This window comes from Schizophyllum commune (assembly GCF_000143185.2).
Source record: "Schizophyllum commune H4-8 unplaced genomic scaffold SCHCOscaffold_7, whole genome shotgun sequence".
Taxonomy (NCBI): domain Eukaryota; kingdom Fungi; phylum Basidiomycota; class Agaricomycetes; order Agaricales; family Schizophyllaceae; genus Schizophyllum; species Schizophyllum commune.
In genome coordinates this window covers 767,529-789,330 of record NW_026089544.1, presented here as the reverse complement: position 1 = coordinate 789,330, position 21,802 = coordinate 767,529, and the positions used below count along the sequence as shown (strand labels likewise).

The 21,802-nt window shown below is 58.3% G+C and overlaps 7 protein-coding genes across 7 annotated transcripts; 3 read left to right on the top strand and 4 right to left on the bottom strand.

Annotated features, from left to right (window-relative positions):
• Positions 1 to 8,454: 8,454 nt before the first annotated feature.
• Positions 8,455 to 9,253, top strand: SCHCODRAFT_02628421 (uncharacterized protein). Its single transcript, XM_050345471.1, has 3 exons — positions 8,455 to 8,641; positions 8,695 to 8,736; positions 8,786 to 9,253. Exons 1-3 carry the CDS (start codon positions 8,599 to 8,601, stop codon positions 8,962 to 8,964), a joined length of 264 nt encoding a protein of 87 aa, XP_050199557.1. The 5' UTR covers positions 8,455 to 8,598; the 3' UTR covers positions 8,965 to 9,253.
• A 754-nt stretch (positions 9,254 to 10,007) lies between these two features.
• SCHCODRAFT_01095746 (uncharacterized protein) lies at positions 10,008 to 12,819 on the bottom strand (the record flags this gene model as incomplete). The annotated part of the gene is made up of 10 exons (XM_003031399.1): positions 10,008 to 10,316; positions 10,372 to 10,571; positions 10,619 to 10,828; positions 10,883 to 10,991; positions 11,080 to 11,189; positions 11,286 to 11,838; positions 11,974 to 12,271; positions 12,321 to 12,348; positions 12,402 to 12,471; positions 12,523 to 12,819. The coding sequence occupies 10 exons, from the start codon at positions 12,817 to 12,819 to the stop codon at positions 10,008 to 10,010; spliced, it is 2,184 nt and encodes a 727-aa protein (XP_003031445.1).
• A 1,107-nt stretch (positions 12,820 to 13,926) lies between these two features.
• Positions 13,927 to 16,219, top strand: SCHCODRAFT_01127007 (P-loop containing nucleoside triphosphate hydrolase protein). The gene is made up of 4 exons (XM_003030984.2): positions 13,927 to 14,006; positions 14,059 to 14,524; positions 14,580 to 15,428; positions 15,482 to 16,219. The coding sequence occupies exons 1-4, from the start codon at positions 13,976 to 13,978 to the stop codon at positions 16,080 to 16,082; spliced, it is 1,947 nt and encodes a 648-aa protein (XP_003031030.2). The 5' UTR covers positions 13,927 to 13,975; the 3' UTR covers positions 16,083 to 16,219.
• Positions 16,220 to 16,285: 66 nt separating this feature from the next.
• On the top strand, positions 16,286 to 17,943 carry SCHCODRAFT_02312969 (RCC1/BLIP-II). Its single transcript, XM_003030985.2, has 2 exons — positions 16,286 to 17,555; positions 17,903 to 17,943. Exons 1-2 carry the CDS (start codon positions 16,346 to 16,348, stop codon positions 17,905 to 17,907), a joined length of 1,215 nt encoding a protein of 404 aa, XP_003031031.2. The 5' UTR covers positions 16,286 to 16,345; the 3' UTR covers positions 17,908 to 17,943.
• Positions 17,944 to 18,453: 510 nt separating this feature from the next.
• Positions 18,454 to 18,993, bottom strand: SCHCODRAFT_02628409 (uncharacterized protein). The gene is made up of 3 exons (XM_050345470.1): positions 18,915 to 18,993; positions 18,817 to 18,852; positions 18,454 to 18,758 (listed from the first exon to the last, which is right to left on the bottom strand). The coding sequence occupies exons 1-3, from the start codon at positions 18,952 to 18,954 to the stop codon at positions 18,532 to 18,534; spliced, it is 303 nt and encodes a 100-aa protein (XP_050199556.1). The 5' UTR covers positions 18,955 to 18,993; the 3' UTR covers positions 18,454 to 18,531.
• Positions 18,994 to 19,146: 153 nt separating this feature from the next.
• Positions 19,147 to 20,560, bottom strand: SCHCODRAFT_02628405 (TBCC-domain-containing protein). The gene is made up of 5 exons (XM_003031401.2): positions 20,450 to 20,560; positions 20,251 to 20,402; positions 19,724 to 20,197; positions 19,497 to 19,619; positions 19,147 to 19,443 (listed from the first exon to the last, which is right to left on the bottom strand). Exons 1-5 carry the CDS (start codon positions 20,505 to 20,507, stop codon positions 19,258 to 19,260), a joined length of 993 nt encoding a protein of 330 aa, XP_003031447.1. The 5' UTR covers positions 20,508 to 20,560; the 3' UTR covers positions 19,147 to 19,257.
• On the bottom strand, positions 20,537 to 21,327 carry SCHCODRAFT_02580601 (uncharacterized protein; the record flags this gene model as incomplete). The annotated part of the gene is made up of 4 exons (XM_003031402.2): positions 20,537 to 20,844; positions 20,898 to 20,945; positions 20,998 to 21,159; positions 21,211 to 21,327. The coding sequence occupies 4 exons, from the start codon at positions 21,325 to 21,327 to the stop codon at positions 20,755 to 20,757; spliced, it is 417 nt and encodes a 138-aa protein (XP_003031448.1). The 3' UTR covers positions 20,537 to 20,754.
• Positions 21,328 to 21,802: the final 475 nt, after the last annotated feature.

Genomic DNA, 21,802 nt, shown 5'->3' with positions numbered 1-21,802 from the left:
GGCTGCTGCGTAGGTATGTGGAAGGTGGTGCCAGGCGAAGTTGATGCGTCACTCCGCTCATCCATACCTAATCGAGAACGTCAGACCAACATTGAAGTTCGTAGAATCGTATACATACCACGACGAAGACTCTCAAGATCCCCATGAAGGCGGTTCATTTGTGCCAGAACACTGTTGATCTCTGCCTGACGATCGTGTACATCGCGTGCGAGCCACTCGTTGAGTCCACGCATGTAGCGCATAAGTTCACGTTGTTGATCAACCGTTGCAAGATGCATCAGACGGTTTTCCTACCTGAAGTGAGAAAAAGTAAGATTAGGCATATCCGGCACGTACTCGCAAGATCTCCATCAGCGTCGACCATGGTCCCTGGACTACGGCCTGGATACTTGGTAAGCCTCGGAACATCAATCAAAATTGATGTACTTACAGGCATCGGCATATATTGAGGGGCAGGAGCAGCACCCGGCACGCCTTGGCCTCCACCCGTTCCTCCAGTAGCGGCATCGGCACGAGGGCGATCCTGCATTCCATGAGAGTGAGGTTCGTGACAGCTTTTGAAAGACTTACACCAGCGCGACGATACCACGGCTGCGAAGCGCGCCCTGGTGAGCCACCCATATCTTCCGGAGCAGACGCCGGGCGGTCATAGAGGTTCTGCGGCTAATGCATCGTCAGTGTTCAGCCCAACAAACTGCTGTGATGGCCACTCACGATGACAGGGCGAGGCGTAGGGCCAGGACGAGGAATGCGCTCCTGAGGCGGACGAGGGGTTGCCGCGGTGTCCGGAGCGGTGTCCTCGTACTCAGTCTGCTCTTGCGACGGCTGTGGTGCCGGTTGCGGCGGTCGAGCCCGAGGCGCGTGGATCTCTTGCTCTTGACGACCCAGCGGCTGAGGCGCAACAGACTCGGTTCGAACGGAAGGAGAGTGGTACATGTAACTGTCCCTATCCCTGCGCGCACGACGAGGCCGCGGTGGCTGCGGAGGCGCCGTGTAAACTCGCCGAGGTATATCGCGCAATGAATCGGGGCTCGCGCTCCGCGGACGCCGGTCGAGAGGCTGGTATGTGAACGGCTGGAGGGGCGGTGGCGGCTGCACCTCTACGACAGCGGGCATGGCAGGCAATCCGGTCAGTATGTCTTGCAATTGCTGAGCGAGCGATGGTCCGCTGGGTGTATGAGCCGGCATCGGCGTCGGCTGGTGGAATCGAGGGAAGTCGCGAAGAATACCCTCGAGGTCGATCTCGCTGGGCTCGGACTCCGTGGTTCCGGTCTCGGAGGGCGCCGTTCCACGCGACTGAGGCGGAGGGGAGCGAGGCAGGGTCGTCGGCGAACGAGGGCGTTGAGGTTGCTGTTGCTGATCGGCGAGCCGCGCGAGGTGGCCCTCGATAGCAGTGACCCGATCCAGAAGCTGCGCGTTGTCCGGCGCACGCACCCGATTCCTGAGCTCGTCCAACATGTGGTTGGTCGAGGTCTGACCCTCCCACAAAGCCTGTACATCACCGCCAATCCCCTGAATGACGTTGCGGATCTCGTTGAGCAAGTGACTGAAATCTGGCGGCGCAGCCCTGACAGTGACCGTGCTCGAAGACGAGCTCGATGACTCGCTCGTGTGCTGGGTCTGAGGAGTGCTGGGAGGGCTGGACTCTTCAGGCGTCGAGGGCGGCGAACTGCTGATTGGTAGCGACGATTCCGTGGGCGAATATGGGGTAGCCATGTCGGACTCGTCCATCTCCGACTCTTCATCCTCCCAGATAGACGCATCTGAGTAGTGCGACGACAAGAACGACGGGACGCTGCTGATAACGCTCGACGACCGTGTCAATCCGTACGAGCTGGGTGCAGAGCGATGGATCGTGACCTGCGCAGCCGGCGGGGACAGCATGTCGCTGCCTACGCCGGCGTCGGTGACAGAACGATCAGGGCCCCGGACAGACACACTCGACATCGGTGACCCAGCGGCGCGGGAAGCGGGTGGCATGATGATGGTCTGTTGAGGAGGAGCAGGACCAGTGCCCCGATCCCGCTCTTGACTGTGCCACTCGTGAACAGCGTCAGCGAGAGTCTGGATGTCCGAACGCAGCGCGTCTACGCTGCCGCTGATGTCGCGCCCTTGCTCTCGAGCCAAGTCTTCCAGCCGCTGTAGGTCATCCCGAAGGATGTCGAAGCGGTCGATGTCGGGGCTACGCGTCGTTGGAATGCTGCCGCTCTCGGACGACGGGTACGTCTCAATGGTGTGCACCGATGGCGCGTCGCCACGCGGAGTGGTGATGCTGACACTCGCGGATGCCTGAGGCGTGCTCGCCAGAAGGGGAGAAGCCTGCCAAGTATCATCAGCATGCAACAACTATGAGCGTTCGAACCAAGCTTACCGTTCGCGCAGAAGGCGTCGTTAACAAAGACGGCACAGTCGACGGTTCAGACATCATCTCGGACTCCTCCAGCTCCATTTCCCGCCGCGCCATCTCCTCGATGACGGACCTCGAGTCCAGCACGCTGCTGCTGATCGACGACTGCGAAGTGTACGAGCTGCTCGATACGCTCGAAGGCGTGCGCTCGAGAGTCGAGCTGCTCGTCGACAGCACGATGTCCGACGATTCCTGCGCGCTCGTCGTCGCCGGGCCCACTGACTCCTCTGGAGTGCTCGAGCTGATTATAGGCGTCCGAGAGCTGGCGCTTGACGGAGTCACCGCCGTGAGCGTCGGCAGCCTGCGCACCGTACCACTGACGCTGGTCGGGGTCTCGGGAATGCTGCTGAGCCTACCGATTGACGTGACCTCGCTGCCGCTGGGCCTCAAGAAGGATGTCTCCAGCGTCGTCTCCGGGTCCTGAAGGGCAATCGAGCGTTCAGAAGGCGATGGCTGCAGCAGCGAACTCTCGTAGGAACGGTTGGTCTCGATACCCCACCGCTCACTCGGCATCGTCGTGCTCTCGCCGCTGCTCGGCGCGAGGCTGGGCAAGGGCGTCGTCGTAGGAACGCTCGGCACCGAGCTGGGCGGCCGCGGTGAAGACAAATGCACGCTGGACACAGTAGGCGTGCGCGAGCGCGGCTCCGTGCGCGCAGAGGGCATCGTAGGCGTGAGAGACAGCTCGGAGCTTGAGACGGTCGTCGCCGGGAACGAGGACGACGGCGCCTCACTGCTGCTAAGCTCCAGCGACGTCGTCAGCTCGAGGCTCGTCGTCAACGGCGAGGGGCTAGGCGACAACGACGGCATCGACGAGGGCAGCGGCGCCTCTTCAGCAGGCAAGCTGGGGGACGAAGTCACGATGCTCGGGACCTGCGTAGGCGTCTTCTCGCTCGGCGTGCGCTCCGTCTCGAAGCTGAGCTCCCGATCCTCCGACGGCTCCGAAGGCAACTTGGTGGACGGCGCCTTGGGGGTCGGCGCCTCTTCCTCCTCCACCGACTCGGGCTCCTCGATGGACACCTGCACTCCCGTGTCCTCCTTCATGATCTCGCTCGACGTCTCGCTCGGTATCTCCTCGATCTCCGACGGGCACACGCTCGCGGTGGCGAAGTCGGTCGCCTTGTGCTCACTCGGCGCCGCCGTCTCGTACTCGCTTGGGATTGTCGGGAAGGATTTGAATGATGCCGTAGACGGCGACGACTCGGGAGTCGCATAGTCCGTCGCAGGCGAGGCTGTCTTGAAGGACGTCGCCTGCGATGCAGTCAAGTACCTCTCCGAGTCTGAGGACTCTGTCCCCGACGACAGCTCGGAGGACGGCTTGATGGGGATGCGCTCGCTCTCCGAAGTCGACGGGTCGTAGCTGAGGCTGTACGACCCACTGTACGAAGACGAGTACAGCGTCATGTGCGAGAAGTCGGAGGAGTCGCAGACGTTGTAGCCGGTCGACGTGTAACTGCCGGTTTCTGGTGCGCTGCCGCTGCCGCTTCCACTGCCACTACCACTTCCGCTCCCTTCCGTCTGCGTCTGGCTGTCGCTCGTGTAGCTTCCACTCCCGTACATGTAGCTGGATGCTGTGTAGCTCCCGACGCCGCTCGAGTTTTCCTTGTCGCTCATCTCCTCGCTGCCTGGACCAGAAGTGTACCCAGACGAAAACGTCGCCGTGGACCGACCACCGCGACGCCTGACCTCCCGAGATCGGACAAGCGAGGGCGATGTACCCGAGAACGAAGAGGAGCCATCGTGCGAGTCGCCCAGCAAAGAGTTGGACTCAGTGCGCGATGTTCCCGAGGTCGTCAAGCCAGTGAAGGAGCCAGTTCCATAGGAAGTGCGCGTGTAGAAGGAAGACAGAGCGCTCCTGCTCTCGTCGGACGAGGCTCCCTGCGAGAAGAACGTCTCCTCACCGGCTTCGCTGGCAGTGCCCCGGCTGCTTGTTTTGTCGCTGGCGCGGGCACTGGGAGGGGGCGTGACGAAGACCTCGCGGCCAAGCGACGGCCCACTCGAGATGGTGACGGGACTAGCGAAGCGGGCAGAGTCGCGAGGACGACTTGTTGCGTTGGTGAACTCCTCGTCGAGGTCGGTCATGGAGCCGGCTCGGCGAAGCAGGCTGCGCCGGCGGCTTGGAATGACACGAGGGTCTCCAGGGTACACGTAGCCATCGCTCGAGATGACTGTGTCGTCGACTGTGCGTGCGTGGTGCGACGACACCAGCGAGGAGCGGCGCGACGCGCCAGATGATCCAGACAACTGGGTGAACGTCTCGGTCGGCTCAGAGATATCGTGCAGAGTCGACAGCGGTGGAATGAACACGGTCGACCGCGAGCCATTGCTCGTGACGCTGCTTGCGGAGTCGTATGAGTTGTACGACCTAATGGTACGCAGAGAACCAGTTGGCGAGCGGGTGATCGACGAGCCTTGGGTGGTCACCGGGGTGTTGACAGCCTCCCTGTACGAAGATGAGCATTATGCCTATATGGACAGCAAAAGACGTACCATAGACGGTTCACCCATCTCTGTCTCTCGAGAAGGCTCTCGGCGGCGAGACGTTCCACGCCATCCGCGTACATCATGTGGAAGGGGACCAGCATCTCCATGAGTGGCTGGCCATCCCGTTCCGCGCTTTGCAGTCGAGCCGCGATCGTCCCAACATCTTCCCTAGCAGACGGATGCGAAGGGCTTGGAGCACTCGACACATCCGTGCAATTCTGAAGGTCCAGCCCAACAATGCCACGACCACCTCCGGGAGCAATCCACGAAAGAAGCAGCATATGAGGGTATAGTAGTGCCTGGCACCGTTGCCACCTGTACGGAGGCTCCGAGTGAACGTTCAGATACCAGAGCGAACCTATGTGAAGCGGCTGTATAGAGCATGATTAGTGATTCGCCTGCATTCGTGGAACTATATGCTCACCGGCTCGTTGCTTGAGGTAAACGGCGCCAGCTCAGCGGCGTCAAAACCAGGCGGCAGTACTCCGCTGTGACCACTACGGATGCTCCCCGCGTCTGGAGTCGGGGGCAGATCTCGGTTAACATCAGGCTGCCCGGGAGCCGCCCTCCGACGCATCGCAAAAAGTCCTTCTTGGCTGCCACCAGGAGTGTTCGCCTTCCCCTCCTCCGCTCCTGGCTTGTTCTGGTTGCGGTCCTTCCATAGTGCAACAATGTTGCGAACAGAAGCAAGCGGCGACCTCGGGGAAGCTTGCGGGCGGCGGAGTGTCGTATTCGTCGGCGTAATCGTGGTCCCAGTATCTGTTGCGGTTTGCATAGGCGTCAAAGTGTTCGACACCGTGTTCGTGAAGGTCCCCGACTGCGTAGAGTAATCGGGGCTCGTGGACCGCTCGGACCCTGATCGTGTCCAAGTACGTGTATCGGCCGCGCTGGAAGGACGCGTCGGAAGTTGCGACGAAAAAGCGGAGCGGCCGTACGACGTGGTGCTCTTAGTAGGAGAAGATGGGCGCGAGCCGTACCCGTACGAGCTTCCGTAGCCGTATGTGGACCCGTAGCCAGACTGGGACTGGGTGGTCGTGAACGGGCTCAGGGCACGTGGGCCGCCAGGAGCAGATGTCGTCCGAGTGTGACCAGGACTCTGCGTCTCGAACTGCGCAATGAGTGCGTTGGCTCGACCGGGCGGTGGAAGCTCGCGCGCGCCCGGATCAGTAGAGGAGCGCGAATGGGCAGGAGAGCCGGTGCGTGGAGTCGTCGCTCCCAGGAAGGCGGAGCGACGGGCGGCCTCTGCTTGACGGACAGAAAACGCGCCAGACGTCGGGCGTGACTCTTCGGTCCGCTCGGTGATCCTGCTCAGGCGCAAACGAGGATCGGCGTAGCTCCGCGGGCCAGATGTGGCCGTCTGCGACTGGGTCTGTGTGACGCTGGGGAGAGAGCTTGAGCCACTGAAGTAGGAGGGCGATCCGTACGACTGTGAGCCCGAATAGCCCGTCTGCGAGCCCGAGTACCCTGTCTGCGAGCCTGTATAGCCAGTTTGAGAGCCGGTGGTGTAAGATCCGGTGCCCGTGTAGCCCGTCGTGTAGGAGGGGGAGTATGATGTGTATGAGGGGGTTGGGCCACTGGAACCAGACCACTCGGTGAGCGCCTGCTCGGTCTCGTCGAGCTCGTTGTCGAGGTTATTCAGCGTCTCTTCGACCTCGTCGAGGGAATTGCCTTCGGTGTATTCTTCGTGATCATCGCTCGGCGCAGGGGAAACTACGATGCGCCGCATCTGTCCCCGAGAGGACGCGTCGTCTTCGGTCGCAGATCGACGGGAGTCTGTAAGAGAGGTCAGAAAAACTGCTGGGGATGCGAGCTTGAGCGAAGTGACCTGAAGTGTAGCTGTACTCGGATGGGGTACGTCTCGAAAACTCGGTGGATTCGTATGTCGGCGAAAGCGTGCTGTACGCCTGTGAGGTCGGCGACGTTGCCGACCTCGTGTAAGTGTAGTCGCTGGCCATGTTCAGCAGCGAGCAGACATATCAACACGGCAGGAAAACGGCAAGAATGATACGCCTCGAGCCTCGAGGCAACGAAATCAACGAACGGCGCATCATCATCACGTGGGCGCTCTTACCTTAGGGCAGGCTAAGTCGCGTCGGGTCGCGCCTTCGTCGCTGTCGCTGACGACAATGAAGCTGTAGGTATTCGCGAGCATAATGAGGGGAGAAGGAGGAAAGAGGTAAGGTTTTCTGGTCGTGAACAGGTCTTTATGCGCGCGGAAACAAAAGCATTCTGGTTCCGAACGCGCTTCCCTCCCCAATATTTCCCTTTTCTGGTGCTTCGCGAGCTTGTTTGAAGCATCCATCAATGTCCGCAAGCCTGCGCAAACACAGACGATCTCCGCGGATGGTTCTGGTATCTCGACACGTCAAACTAACTACAGCCCTGTGGCAAATCAAGTATCTGTGGTACTTCTCAAGCTGCCTCCTGCGTCTTCGTACTCTCTCCGGTGTTGGACCTTGTCGGCGCGGTTGAGCTGCTCCAACTTGTCTCTGTACTGGTCTTCGACAAGCTTGGAGATACGTCCTGAGGGTAGTCGTCAGCCATATCACAAAAGACAGTCCGACGCCCTCAACAAAGCGCTGCGGGTCGGAAGAAGTAAATCATGTTGGCGCTTCTTTCGATGCTCTTTGACTCGGGCGACATATTCAAGTGAACAGGACGAACCTCCGCATCATCCCGCGCGAGCTTGGCCTCCATCAGGCCCGCACCGATATGGTATGCTCGCGAGAAAGGGTTCGATGCATTGCGCGCCTCTACGCGATGGTCACAAGCCCTGCGATATATGTCAATCAAGGCTCTCATCATGGCGCGATGGTTGTGGACGAGGGATGGTATCGGAGCATCTTGAGCAGCACTGGGGCTCGCAATGTCACGACGTACTTCTTGGAATGCTCTTTGAACGACTCTGCATGATCCGGATCGCGCAAGTCCGCCGTGCTGGCGCGAATGTCCACGTCGAGGTCCTTCAACGCGGCGATCTCGTGGTCCAGGCGCGCTGACTACGAGAGACAGCTCATTCGCCACCGAGTTCGTACACCTGGAGCAACATCACGCACCAGGTCCATGATGTTAGGATCCTCCAGTGTGGATAAGTACGTCGACTGCAGCGACGCGAGGCTGGGTAGGCTGGTTGAGGGTAGAGGGAGAGAAACGGTCTTGTACTTTGTTCAAGGTACGCCGTCGATGTGTTCAGCAATGAGATGAGACGCCCCCCAGCTTCTCAGGACAGCGTGAGCAACATGAGGCGGTTTGCGGCCTGGAAAGCGCCGAGCGTGACCTGCCGAATTCTGTGTTCAATCTAAGTTGAACCGTGACCTAACGGCCGGCTATGGATGGGCTTCCTATCCCATGGCAACATACGAATTGTATCCATGGTACTGCAGCTGACGATGGCATTGTCGCCGGTTTACGGAGAATGGTCGGACCCTTTCGAACAGAATGCGTAGGCAGCAGGAGGACAAAAGTCGACTACAATATCTCTGAGTCACCGTGGGGAAATCAATTGACGTTTCGGCCCGGTCGCCGACCATATGTTCATTCCGTTCAACACCTTGCACTCAACCTCCACTTGAGCTCGATACGGCAACGAGGGCAAGCGCATGAACTCGACCTGACGTCCTTATACTCCCCCTTCTTTCAGCGCACCTTTGTTTCAAATCTGTGATCAAAAGGCTCGAACGCACTAGTAAACACCTTATTGCCTCCCCGCCATGTCTGGTGAAGAGGCAGGCGGCATTGGCGGTTCCATCTGTGGTAAATACGCCTCAGTCTCCCTTTCTCCTCGTTGGCGCTGAAGTCTGCTCTAGCGATATGCTGTGCCACTACGCTCACGGCTTGGTGCAATCTGAGTTCGTAGAACCCTCTTCTACTCGACATTGCGCCAATGACGCTCCACAGAGCCCAGTGGCGCGCGATGCTGTGGGAGTAATAAGCAGAGCGGATGCTGTGGTTCATGCTTTGACTCGGGATTCCAAGAGGACTCGTGGGACAAGGAGGCAAGGAAGGAGGAGCAACGCCATGCGGAACGTGTTGCCGCAAGGCAACTTCAGCCCACCGAACCCATGAGTCGGCCTTAGCGCGGATCGCATGCAGCGCACGAATATGCATGACTGCTTCTGGCGTTGTCGTATTTATCTTGGACTTGTACCATGTCCTGTCCTTTCGTTTACAGCGGTCTTGGATGCGTTCGACACTCGACTTCTCATCACCAACCGGACATCATCTGCTGTAGCTTCTTGACACCGATACTGTATACCCAACCCATTAACCTATATACAAAAGAACTACAATATCATAACTTATTGCAAAGCTACAGAAAGCATTGGTGATGTGTGGTACAAACTGCAAACAAAACTCGACCGCGATTGTTGATATATGAGGTATCATCTTCTTTCCGTGTATGTATGAAGATCGTTGTTGTTGCTTTCGAAGCATTGTTTGGTTTTCTTTCAAGACATTGTTATCTTGCTTGAGAGGCGGCGTAGTTTGTCTGAGGCGAAGACGCGCCCTCGTCATCCTCCGTAGCCTCCCATACCGCGGCCGGAGCCGTTGGGTAGACCGTAGTCGTATACCAGAGCGCTCCAGCGGTCGTCCGACATCCCCCTCCCTGCGCCTGCCATACTAGGATCCGCGCCTCCTGAGCCCTGCGGCAGAGGGCCGGGTAGGACACCCAAACCATGCATACCGGGCCCGGAAAGGAAATGCGAGCTCTGCCCATGACCGTCTAGGATAGGCTGCGGCGGCAGCGGCTCGCGAAAGAGTTGCTCCCAGTCGAAGTCAAAGTTGCTGCCGGCAGTAAGGTACGACGAGTGCGTCGAGCCTGCGCCGCGCAGTTGCGCAGGGGGGCCGGGCTGCGCAGGGAATCCGAACTGCGGCGGCGGCATGGCCGAGGCTGGGTGCGACGTGCGCCGGCGGGCGATATTGGGAAGTAGACCTGACGTCGCGGCGAGGCTGGACTGCGGGAGGCTGAGAGTCGCTGGGGTTACGCCGTGGCGCATGGGCGGCGCAGGAGGTGCGTAGCCCATGCTCCCGATGCCCATTTGTTGCTGGAGGGCGGCCATGTTGGGGCGCGCTTGTTCCGGCTGGGAACGTCGACGCGCTACGATGGGCCTCGACGAAGTCACATAGCGCGACTGTCCGCCGAAGACAGACAGGGGGTCGGGTCCCTCCGATGGGAGTGTCGCTGGCTGCGACGCGGCGTCCTTCGCCTGCAAGGCTTTCTGGCGCATAATTTCCAGTACGGGCTAAATGAAAGGCATTGAATACACGAAGCCGGAGAAATCATTGATGAACTCACCAGCCCACGCTCCGCGCGACTACTGCTCCCGGACGCCTTCCTGAACAGCTCGACTGCGCTGTCCAGCTGCTCGAACGGGTCTGGCATGCCCGAGAGCTGGACTCCTTTGCGGGCGACGGTGCCGACCACGACCTACGGTGCCGCAGTCAGGGGCGATATTCAACAACTTTGAACTGCAATATCTTACCGCAGCAGAGAAGGCGTTGGACCATATGCGCCAGACCCGTGAGAGCAGCATAGGATTCTTCGCGTAGTGTTCCTGCGTGTCGGCGAGGACGATACAAGCGCTCTTGTACGCGGCTTGTACCGATGGCGCATAAGGGCTGCGCAGCGGGTTGGGGTACGCCATCGCCTCCGCGAAGCATCCGCGGTGCAGAAAGAGCATCACTGATCAGTTAGCCGATGGCTGCGGATGATAATTGCAAGGTACGCACTCAGATCCTCGTAGTGGGAACGTACGAAGACGCGCATCGCGGCGGAGGTGCGCTCGGATTCCGCGGTACTGTCGCGGGCGACGCCAAAGAAATCGCGAATTTGCTTGTCGACCTCGAGGATTTTGGCGTAAGAGGGGGTGTTGGTTGAGAGCGTCGTCAAGACCAGAGGGACGAGGCAGGCGACGCTCGCTCGATATCCCCATACACCGACTGTGGGAGACGGTTATATGTGTGAACGACTATATGGGGATGTACGACACTCACAGCCGACAGGCACTTCGCCTTCTTGGTACAGCTCTTCCTCTTCTGACGTCGGTATACGACAATCGATAAAGGTGGAGAGAATTATGGGCGGGCGTCCCGTCACGAGGCTCTGGGAAATAGTCAGCAACTCACGCACGCGTTGGAGCAATATCGGTGGGGACACGTCAGAGAAAAGGAGGGGATTCAGACGTGCGCACCTGCCACATAATCGCCGCGAGCAAGTTCCAGAAGTAGGCACGGCGCTCGTATGCTTCCTGCCCAGTAAATTGCCACATCGATGGGTCGATGTCTGCTCCATGCGTGTAAGCTCGATAGCATGAGAGAGCAGCTGGTACTCACGCGCTCCAATCTGGAGGCGAGGTCAGCTTATAACAGGATGAATTGGCGAAGGGAGGTCTTACACGAAGGGCCGCCTGACCCGCCATGCTGAGTAGGTTGTAGGTCGGCTCGAGCGCGCTTTCTTGACCACTCATTCCGTTGTAAAGACTCATGAGGTGGAGCGTCTTGACTGTCGCCATGGACTGATCGGTGAGGACCGGCTGCAAGGTGATAGCGGCGCGGGTGAGGTGGTAGTAGTGCTGCGCCTCCAAATTATATGGCCCCTGATTCAGATCGACGAGCGCGCCCAGCGCGAGGACACTGAGCAAAAGGGATAGCTCGTGGGGGCCATATGACAAAGAGCTGTCTTGCTTGTAGACGGCTGGAAGAACGGTGTTCATGATCTCTGCCCGCGAGACGATTCGGAACATCCAGGATAAATGCTCGAGCATCGTGTCGATCAGGGTCACCGCGCGCTCGACAGACGGCAGGAATGACTCGATAGCGCTCTGCACGGCGGAGACGGCCATTCCGGGAGGCGTGAAGGGGAAGGAGTTGTAGGCATTGTTGATTTCGGGGCCGAGGTAGGTGGGATCCAATTCCTGCGGTGCGGCTCGTGTGGAAAGGACGTCAAGATCCTTTGCATCCTGCGGTATCGAGGTGAGAAGCAATTTCCCGCAAATGCCGGGGAAGCACTAACCAATAGCAAGCTCTTGGCGCAATGTTGTCAGTGCTGCGCGAATAAAATGAGAGGCACAGTTATGACTGCGCACCTCTGAGCCGCCTGATGGGCCATAGAAACGGGAGGAACCTAATTCGTCCATGTGTAGGGCGCCGACAGAGCGAGTGGGTAGCGCTTCCTCTGCTGGTGTACCTGAGTCTTCCTGGTCCGCAGCCAGGTCTTCTGGCGACGGTTCAAAGGGCTCCTCCTCCAGGGATTCGAGCAGGAGGGGGTGGGTATCATCGGATTGTGTCGAGTGTAAGATGGCGAGCGCGTCCTCCAGGGCGTGCATGCGCGCTTCCATGGTCGCGCGGCGATGCTCGAGGTGTTCTGTGGCGGCTAGGACAAATCTGAGGGGGATTATGAATGCGCGTAGATTGCGGTTGGGCCCGATCGCACCTGCTACCCTCTCCGGGAGGTATCGTTCCTGACGCGCAGGTGAGTAGGGAACAAGATAGACACCGTAGATGGGTGGCGCACCATTCGGACAGAGCGCAGCACATCCCCGCTTCACGCAGGTACTGCAGGGGATGGTCCTGTCGCACTTGACCTTACAAAGCAGGTTCAGACAAAGAGAACACTGCCAGCGCATACCACCGACCTTGAGTCTTCGACATTCCGCACAGGCGATCTCCCCCCTTCGCGTCGGTGAGCACGTCTTGCGAGGGGGACGTTGCGGGGGAGCACGCTCACCTGATCCGCTTATGTGCTTTCGTACGCGTCCGCGGCGCGTGTGACGACGAGGATGAATCGGAGGGGGCCGAGCTCGGACCTGCCTCCTGCTCCTGCGCTGCGGGGCGGCGATACGGGTGCGAGCCAGACATGTTGGGAGATGAGTGCAGGAAGAAAGAAAGTGACGCGCCGCAGCGAATATCTGACGGATTCTGTTCACTCGCATCCATTCAGGCACAGCGATCACTGATTGCCGCGCGAGCACGTGGCCCGTGGGACTATTTCGCTAAGTCCGAAAGGGATCGCTGCTGTTGACGCCGACACACGAGGCAAGCTGAGCCATATCTGCTCTTGTCTTGGACGCTCACTGCTGCTCCCTGTACTGAGAGAGCAGTACATCGTTCCCCACATTGAAAAAGCATACTCCGACCGCCCCGTCCCCATTGCGATCGACATGTCCCCAAGGCTTGGGTGCTTCGAACAGACGTTAACGTTGACCTGGCTTCGACCCCTCCGAAGTAACCCTATATTTTCTCGTTATTGTCGTCGTAAGATAGGCTTTTCCGGGAAGCTGTGCTACTGCTGCCAATGGCCATTGAGTACCCGGCATGGCGCATCACTCGAAGCTGTACCGTACAGCGTCTGCCCCTCGCTAGGGTGATGTGAAGGTGCGCTTCCTGCCTTGGCTCTGAACATGCGTTTCTTATTCACCCACGCGCACGGAACGAGCCCGTTCGACAAATCTTCTTCACGATGGGTCCACTTTCACCTCGATTTCGTCACAGAGAACGACCGTGACTCAAAAGCGAACTTCTTGCAAATTATCTGACTCGACGTAGATCGCGCGCCGCTCATTCACCTCACCCGCCGAGTCCCGACACAGCTGAGCGCCTGCGTCATAGCAACGTGTCGCCCGCCCATTGCGCCGCCGATACAGGGCGGTGAATGGACAGCGTCGCGGCTGTTCGCATCGTCCGCGACGATATCGACCCCAGTACGCACACAAATAACTTTGGGCCTATCGAGTAGGAGGATAGTATGTCGTACTCGGATGGCGAAGAGGAGACCTTCGTATCGCCTGCTATACCAGTTTGATCAACGTCGCCTCGCTCCCAACGATGAACACGACTGGCGATGAGGGTTCCTTGGGCGCCTATTCGCGCCTCAATCTCAGCGCTGGACGTTAAGCGCCCTGCATCGCGTTCGAAGTGAGTCTGTTCCATGGGCGGCACAGCCCGTTAACGTAACTGCTACTTGACTCAAGTGGACGTGTATTGATGGCTCCCAGCTGGATATAAAGGACGTCGAGGTTTAAGGTCAGTACTCAATCCCTCTCTCTTCCTCACCATCCTCCTTCTTAGCTCTCGTTCCCTATCCTCACCATGACCGACCAAGCTCAGCCCGTAACTAATGGTACGTTTGCGGCGCTCACAGATGGACAGTGAACTTACGCCTTGTCCCTCAGGTGCCGTCGCGGAGTGGATCTATGAGACGAAGCACCTCGAGACGCACTTTGACGAGAAAGGGTACCAGCAGACCGTGGAGGCAGGCGAGCGGCCCCCAAAGGCGGACGACGACGACAAGTGGAAGAACTACGTTCTCACCTACACGCGCCACTTCGACAAGAAGGGCCTCTTTGAGAAGTCTACCGTGGAGATCAAGTCCCAGCCGCTCAAGGATGTTCTGAAGGTCATCATCCCCGACTACCCGGGCGTGTCGTTCGCGACGGAGACGGTTCGGCTTTCGCTGCCGAGTCAGGTGCTGCTCCATAACCGGACGGAGCTCCACAAGGCGTTGCACGAGGATCAGGTCGGCACGGAGGAGGGGCGCAAGCATCTGAAGTTCTTCGTGGACTGGTACGAGGAGACGGACAAGGCTCTCATCAAGGAGTACACCAACCTCGCCGACCAGGCGCTGACGACGTACCCTCTGTAAGCCCTGCATCTGTCTTCCTTCTGACCATAGTTTAATTTATGGCGCTTTCAGACTTTGGACCGTCCTCAAGCCTGGCATCACCATCTACGCTCCTCTCCACGGCCAGCCGCGAGCCTTCCGCCTTACCAATTCCTACGAGACGCGCGACTTCCACTGCCTCGAGGTAACCTACACCGACTACGATGGCCGCAAGTTCGGCGCCGCCGAGACGCAGCTCCGTATCTACCCTTTCCTCGGCAGCGTCCCCATCAACTCGCTCGAGGCGTACCCGCTCTGCCACCACGTCCGCTACCAGCACGTCCGCGACCAGCTCATCAAGCGTGGCCGCCGCTTCGAGAGCTTCCAGGGCAAGCAGTACCTGCAGTACTCGGGCATCGCACTGGGCGAGATCATCCGCTGCCGCCGCGTGCGCTACAGCATCAACGGGCGCGTCATGGTCGACTGCGAGACATTCTCGCGCATGGAGACGGACCGGGCGGTGTCCGTGAAGACGTTCCGCAAGCCGGATAGCACGGCGCCGAACGACGACGACTCGGACGATGGTTCATACGACAGCGAGGACGACAGCGGGTACGACTCGGATTTCGCGGAGCACAAGGGGCCGCCGCAGCCGCTCACGGACGAGCAGTGCCTGCACGCGACGAACTTGGTGTGCGGGTGGGCTTTTGCGGAGAAGAAGTGGGTGGAGTTCTTTGTGGATAAGTTGAACCCCATCGAGTTCAGCGAGGATGCGTTTGACCACTTGGTGCTTCCGGCGAGGCAGAAGAGCTTGGTGAAGGCGCTTGTGGAGAGCCATATGAAAGAGCAGGAGGAGGGGGGCTTCGACGACGTGATCAAGGGCAAGGGCAAGGGTCTCATCTCCATCCTGCACGGGCCTCCGGGCGTTGGGAAGACCTTGACGTGAGTGCTTCACCTCTGCCATGCCTTCACTCCGCTGACAACCGACTATGCAGTGCCGAGTCCGTCGCCGAGTTCACGAAGCGCCCGCTCTACGCCGTCTCATCCGGCGAGCTCGGCACGTACGCGAGCGACCTTGAGGAGAAGCTCGCGCGCATCCTCGACGTCGCGACCGTCTGGAAAGCCGTCCTCCTCCTCGACGAGGCCGACGTCTTCCTCGAGAAGCGCTCCCTGCACGACATCGATCGCAACGCGCTCGTCTCGACCTTCCTCCGCTTGCTTGAGTATTACCAGGGCATCCTCTTCCTCACGACAAACCGCGTCCAGTCCTTCGACGAGGCGTTCCAGTCGCGCATCCACGTCGCGCTCAAGTACAACAACCTCACCGAGGACTCGCGGCGCACGGTGTGGAAGAGCTTCTTGGAGAAGCTCGGCGCGGGGAAGGTGGATGTGAGCGAGGCGGACTATGATGAGCTGCAGAAGTGCGTTCTCAATGGGCGGGAGATCAAGAACGCGGTGAAGACGGCGAAGAGTCTGGCGGACTCGATGGGCGGGGTGGTGACGAAGGAGACGCTGGATACGGTGCTGGATATCCAGCGCGACTTCGAGCGGGACTTCCATGCTTCGGCGGCGGAGAACGCGGTGGCGAAGGCCTGATTTACTTCCCCACTAGTCCTTTTTTCCCATCTCATCATGTCAGTTACCATAGACCGCACCTATCTCATGTATACTATCGACCTTTGTACTGTAGCTATCTATCGGAAGTGAATCTCAGATATGGAAGTTCATGACTAGACTGCGATGTCGTTCATCCTTGATTTGTAAGCATGGGTTGTACAGTCAAGTGATGTCAGTCAAAGGACGGAGAATATGTCCCGATATGGAACAATAGCCTAAATCTAATCTCTTCACCAACCATCATGGCCGCCTCCGATCGACGACTCCTCGCCGCTGGATCCAACGCTCGAGGGCAGTTGGGCATATGCAGCACAGACGACTCGCACTCCTTCGTCCCTGCATCTTTTTCAGGGCATCCCGAAAGCTGCATCCCGTCTTCGCCCATCTCCATTTCCGGTGGCGCGAACCACACGCTGGCGCTTCTTGAGGGCACGTCGGGCTCGCCTGAGCTGTGGGGTGCTGGAGATGGGTCTTGTGGGCATCTGGGCCCGAATATCAAGCCCAATACGACGGTCTTCCAGCGCATCAGGTTGCGCGGGCTAAAGAAGCGGCGCTGTCGTCTGATGCAGGCAGCCTGGGAGACGTCGTATGCAGTGTTCTCAGCGGACGGACAGCCTGACGTTCTCATCTCGATGGGAGGAGATGATTTCGGGGATCTGGGCGTGGGGAAAGGGAAAAATTTGAAGACGATCCCGCGAACAGGATACCACATCGTGAAGCTGGATCACTTGCTGGAGGATGTAGACGGGAATACGCTGCGCGTCGACTGGCTAACTGCTGGTCCGCATCATGTCGTGCTCCGCCTCTCTGCGAACCATCGACGCGCTTCGCATCGGAAGGCAATCGTCGTTGGCTGGGGCGCTTGTCGGCATGGGCAGCTGGGGGATGTGGCGAGCGAGGGAAGCAAGACGCCCACTTTCATCGACACGCCGCGCGTTATCTTTCATGACAACCCTAACGATCCGATCGAGCAATGCGCGGCTGGACATCATCACACTGTGATGCTCAGACGCTCGGGTGCGGTTTTGGCCTTCGGTTCAGATCGTAAAGGGCAGCTTGCGGGGATCCACGGTCGGACGGGGGTCAAGGCCATTGGGTGCACTTGGCACGGGACATATATCGTGGAACAGGACAACACTGTCCGCGGTACAGGAAGCAACATACATGGGCAGTTGGGCATGGGACATGCAACATCTGAAAGAGTGGAATGTGCGGCAGCGGCGCTTCCTCCGACGGACACACATAGACTGTTTGACTTGGCTTGCGGTAGCGAGCATATAATCGCACGGCTGGAGACCAGCGGCGGAACAGAAGCATGGGGTTGGGGATGGAACGAGCACGGGAACCTTGGGACTGGATCGCTGGACGACGTAGACGTTCCGAAAAGGATATGGCCGAAGGAAGGAGACACGGCAAGCGAGGTTAGAGGAATTTGGGCAGGGCTAGCGACGAGCTGGATAGCAATATGAATCGAGAACAAAGCAACAACAGACTTATAACATCAGGGCAGAGTAACAGAGCACGACAGCACAAGCAAAGCAGAAGGTTCGGCGAGAGCATAGAAGAGCACCCTCAGTCGGCGTCAGTCAGGTCGTAGTCCTCGTGGATTTGCTTGATCGTCGTGTCCTTGAGGTTTGCGAGCTGCATGGAGTCAGACACCATCTCTCTGGAGTTTCCTAGAGTGTTCACCCGTCCAATTAGTATCTGATAAACGCGGTGAATACCAATCGCGTCGATGGAGAAGTACATTTGTGGCGCACCTGTGTTGCGTCCTTCGCCTCGTTGTATCTATGCAAAAGTTTGATGTGCTTCTTGACTATCTTCTCTGCATCGACGTCGGCTCTGATAGGTAGGTCAGTCGATGGATGGCGTGAACCAGAGGTCGCTCACCCAAGCTCATTCTGAAGCCGAGCGATCTCGGTTTCGAGCTCGGCGATGCGAGCCCCGGTTTTCTGTCGAATGTCTCAGACACAGTCGTATACTCTCGCAAAGCGCCGACCTTGGCAGACGTCGTCGCGAGCATGGTCAGTGTAAGTTATGGGAGGAGCAAAGGAGGTGAGGCGTGGGAACGACGCCGACGCGTTTGTTTACGCGTTGTTTGGCAGTGGGCTTGAGCGCGCCACATCCTACAACAGTGACCTCCCTCTCGCTCACTCACACTCGCACAGAGCTCGGAACACACATTAGAGTAAGACAAGAACACGAACAAGTCCGCCTCCTACACATAGCCAAGTGTCCCATGATATTATTTGCAACCGCAACCAAATGAAAGCCCGCCGATATCCGTCGCCGCCACCTCCTCCCAGGAATCGTATACAGGACCAGCTGCATACGCAAAATTCGGGCCGACGGGTAATCCTGCATCTTTTTGGACTCAGAGAATGAAAATGCAGGAAACGAGAGTATGTACGTACGCCGCTAAATCGAGCTACGCGTTGACAGGGCTGCGAGCACGCTCCTCCTTGCTCTCTGAATCGCTTGACTTCTTCGGAGGCGGCGTCAGCAGGGGCTCAGTCGCCTGAGGCTGACGAGTCTCGGGAGCGCCTGAGATCCTCTTGTCCCGCGTCTGCTCCATGTCGCGCTTGATGTTCTCGTCAAAGTTCTCCGAATTGAGCGTTCTGCAGCAGGACGGGCACCATCTGCACCCTCGGAGGTCTTATTTCGCATATTCAGCAGCCCTTTCACGCTGTATACCTGCCCGAACGCAGCTTACACAAGTTACACCATGTCCCGGAACTGCCGAAGACCGCTGCGAAGATGGTGATGAGCCGCTTGACGACTCGGTCGCTGGTGAGTGTCAGGGTCACCCACCGCATGAGCCCAGGACAGCAGGCAGGCACCCGTCTGACATCGTCGAGGTGGAGGAGAAAGAGTGAAAGTGGAAGTGTTTGCTAAGTAGACAATAGAACAACGAGAGCCTTATGTTTAGACCACGCGCGAGGTGGCACAGCCTTCGTAAGGCATGTTCGGCCGCATGGTCGCCTCGACTTTCCCCCCGCGGTGTTCATTCATCTTGGCTCGCCGAAATCACAGCTTGTGTGGGCTGGCAACGAGTATACAGGCCTGCCATTTCATTGAGACACCCGTCCCACGATCTATCATCCGTCCTAGGGCATCCCGCCATTGATTTCGGGATCACCACAACATGCTGTATCTATGCCCCACCGCACCGCCCAGGCAGCACCTTCGCCAACACGCCGCGCAGATCGGAGGCGTTGTCCTTCGCAAGCTGTAAAAGGCCCAGTGTGTCTACCTGCTGCTCACTCCTCAGTCTCGTCCAGTTTGGTGACGGCGTCGCGCGGATATGCGAGAAATCCTGAATGGACTGCAGGCCGTCGGACTGTTTGTTGTGTCAGTCTACGAGCTTTCTGAACTGCGGCAGGAGGAACTTGCTGGTGCATCCGGCGCAAGCGCACTCGGATATGGTGCGAAGCGGATTTCAGAGCAGTGCTCGATGATGGGGTTCGACGTGATCGACAGGTAGACGTCCACGGCTTTCGAGGTGTGCATGCGGAACTGGGATCGTTGTTTAGCTTTCAAAAGTGCGATGCAAAGCCTTCGACAGTGCGATACAAGGCCTTCGACAGGCTGACGGCGAACGAGGCATGAAAAATTCATACCTGATGGCACCCCACAACGACCACAGTACGCGTCAAGTCATGCAGCATGACGCTGCCCGAGATCAGAGGCAGGACGATCACGGAGTCGGCGACATTGCGGATATGCACAGCGGAGATGTTGAGCAGGGCCGGCTCGTCCGCACGGAGAAGGTCGACGACGCATCCGTCGAGATCGGCGAGGGCAAGGTCGGATTCCTGTTTGAAAGGCGCGGGGAGGTCGGTTATGGTCAAGTACTTTGACTTGTGCGAGGAGAGCACGAGGTTCGTGGAGGGCACGAGATTCGTGGAGGGCGCGGAGAGCGAGGCGCTAGCGTTCGCTGGCGATGCACTCGTGTCTGGTGCTGATTTCGGCGTAGAAGGTGCCGATGGGGTTGACGATTGGCTCGACGCAGCGGCCTTGCGTTTGAAGGCGAACTTGGGCTTCGCGGTTGTACTACGTAGCTCCTCGACGGATTTCTCCAAAGCTTTCACTTGCTTTAGAGGTTGTCAACACAATATAACATCGTATTGAGGAATTGAATACGAACCAACTCATACTGCCGTTGGTCGTAACTTGGCAAAGACCCAGATGCATCGGCCAGGGTGGTCATGAGTTTGGAGATCTTAGAGGTGAGTTCCTGCAGCGTTGCCGGGGACGCGGGAGAGGAGGCTTTGGCAGCCTCTATGCGGCTTTGCAGGGCTGGAGAGATGAGGCAAATATCATCAGCGTAAAAGAAGCGCGCCTACCATCCTTTTCCCTTTGAAAGGTAGTGCCAAAGTCCTTGATCCATGCAGAATCAGTCATGATGAATATACAGGTACAAAGCAAGAAAGAGGAGGGTTCTCTGAAGACTCTAAGGAGAGCGATAGGGCTGGTTGAAGTCAAGGCGCGATAGTCACAGCATCACTCAATCTGTCACCAGATCACGAACGTTGTCCGTGACAAGCACGTGAGGTTGGGGATAATTATGGCGGGATTGTAACAATGTAAGTGCCCGAATCCAGGGTCCACTAGTACTGTCCATAGCATGAGATGCTGTATTATTCCGTGATTAAACGATGGTAATGGGAGCCGTGGTGCCACCCGAGAGAACAACGGGCGGGTTGGAATCGTCGTAGTTGTACGTGATGTACGCGATGACCTGGTGAGAGTTTTGGCATGAGAGACGACAGAGGTATATGAAGCACTACTTACCAGCCAGTTGGAGACATCGTCGCCGATGGCCTTCTTCACGTCCGGGAACTGCGTCAAGCTGTAAGACTCCAGTCTCCTAGACACTGAAGTAAATGCTTACCGTGATGTCCTTCTGCAGGACCTTCTGGTCCGCGGAGTAGTCGTTGCGCTCAAGGATAACGTACGGCGTCTGGTTGCCATTCGTCCTCGTCCCCTGCAGGACAAAATCCACCGTCTTGGGCGTGTAGCGCGCAACGGTGGAGTTGTAGGTGAGGGACAGCGTCTGGACGATAATCAGCATTTGACTGGGGTGAAGAACCATGAACGACCATACCTGTCCAGCGCTGATGTTGCTGCCGCTATCGACGGTGAGGGCACCGTAGCGAGCGGCTTCCTGGGCAAGCGCGACAGTGGCCGCGGAGAGGGCAGCAGCGATGGAGAAGAAACGCATGTTGTGTGTGAAGTGTGGTTGAGGATGTGACCGAAGCTGGGGAAATGTAGCCCTCGGTCTCAGGCTTATATACCTACCGTCGAAGCATTGTGCGCGTCATCCCGACAACTCGGCGCTGTCGCCAAACCAGGTGGCCATGTCGTTCTGAACGGCATCGATAGGCCGGGCGAACACAGGGCGCACCTACCTCGCTAATAGGATAGTGTACCGTGACAGTGAAGCGCGGAGAAGCGTGGTTCCGCGACGGGGCCGTAAGAATATGCCCGTGTCGGGCGGTTACAGTCCGGCCTTCAAAGACATCGCCCAAGTCTGCTTTGACGACGCACAGTCCTATTTCAGGGAGGGTCAAGATCCAGAGCTATAATTCTGTCCCGCCTCAAGGGAAAACCAGAAGCGGGCAAGGCTACTCAGTCCCGCATGAGCGGATGGAAAGCCTACAGCGACAACGGCCGCCATGGCTGGCGAGCTCTCGCCG

What these genes read in the sequence shown, in the direction of transcription:
- SCHCODRAFT_02628421 (XM_050345471.1), top strand. Translation starts at nt 8,599, where the DNA reads ATGTCTGGTGAAGAGGCAGGCGGCATTGGCGGTTCCATCTGTG. An exon ending in CATTGGCGGTTCCATCTGTG is followed by an intron (nt 8,642 to 8,694) that starts GTAAATACGCCT and finishes AGTCTGCTCTAG; the next exon opens with CGATATGCTGTGCCACTACG. An exon ending in CACGGCTTGGTGCAATCTGA is followed by an intron (nt 8,737 to 8,785) that starts GTTCGTAGAACC and finishes GACGCTCCACAG; the next exon opens with AGCCCAGTGGCGCGCGATGC.
- SCHCODRAFT_01127007 (XM_003030984.2), top strand. Translation starts at nt 13,976, where the DNA reads ATGACCGACCAAGCTCAGCCCGTAACTAATG. An exon ending in GCGCTGACGACGTACCCTCT is followed by an intron (nt 14,525 to 14,579) that starts GTAAGCCCTGCA and finishes TGGCGCTTTCAG; the next exon opens with ACTTTGGACCGTCCTCAAGC. An exon ending in GGCGTTGGGAAGACCTTGAC is followed by an intron (nt 15,429 to 15,481) that starts GTGAGTGCTTCA and finishes CCGACTATGCAG; the next exon opens with TGCCGAGTCCGTCGCCGAGT.
- SCHCODRAFT_02312969 (XM_003030985.2), top strand. Translation starts at nt 16,346, where the DNA reads ATGGCCGCCTCCGATCGACGACTCCTCGCCGCTGGATCCAACGCTCGA.
- SCHCODRAFT_02628409 (XM_050345470.1), bottom strand. Translation starts at nt 18,954, where the DNA reads ATGTCAGACGGGTGCCTGCCTGCTGTCCTGGGCTCATGCG. An exon ending in TGCTGTCCTGGGCTCATGCG is followed by an intron (nt 18,853 to 18,914) that starts GTGGGTGACCCT and finishes CCATCTTCGCAG; the next exon opens with CGGTCTTCGGCAGTTCCGGG. An exon ending in CGGGACATGGTGTAACTTGT is followed by an intron (nt 18,759 to 18,816) that starts GTAAGCTGCGTT and finishes ATGCGAAATAAG; the next exon opens with ACCTCCGAGGGTGCAGATGG.
- SCHCODRAFT_02628405 (XM_003031401.2), bottom strand. Translation starts at nt 20,507, where the DNA reads ATGACTGATTCTGCATGGATCAAGGACTTTGGCACTACCTTTCAAAGG. An exon ending in CTTTCAAAGGGAAAAGGATG is followed by an intron (nt 20,403 to 20,449) that starts GTAGGCGCGCTT and finishes TCATCTCTCCAG; the next exon opens with CCCTGCAAAGCCGCATAGAG. An exon ending in TCGTTGTGGGGTGCCATCAG is followed by an intron (nt 19,620 to 19,723) that starts GTATGAATTTTT and finishes CAACGATCCCAG; the next exon opens with TTCCGCATGCACACCTCGAA.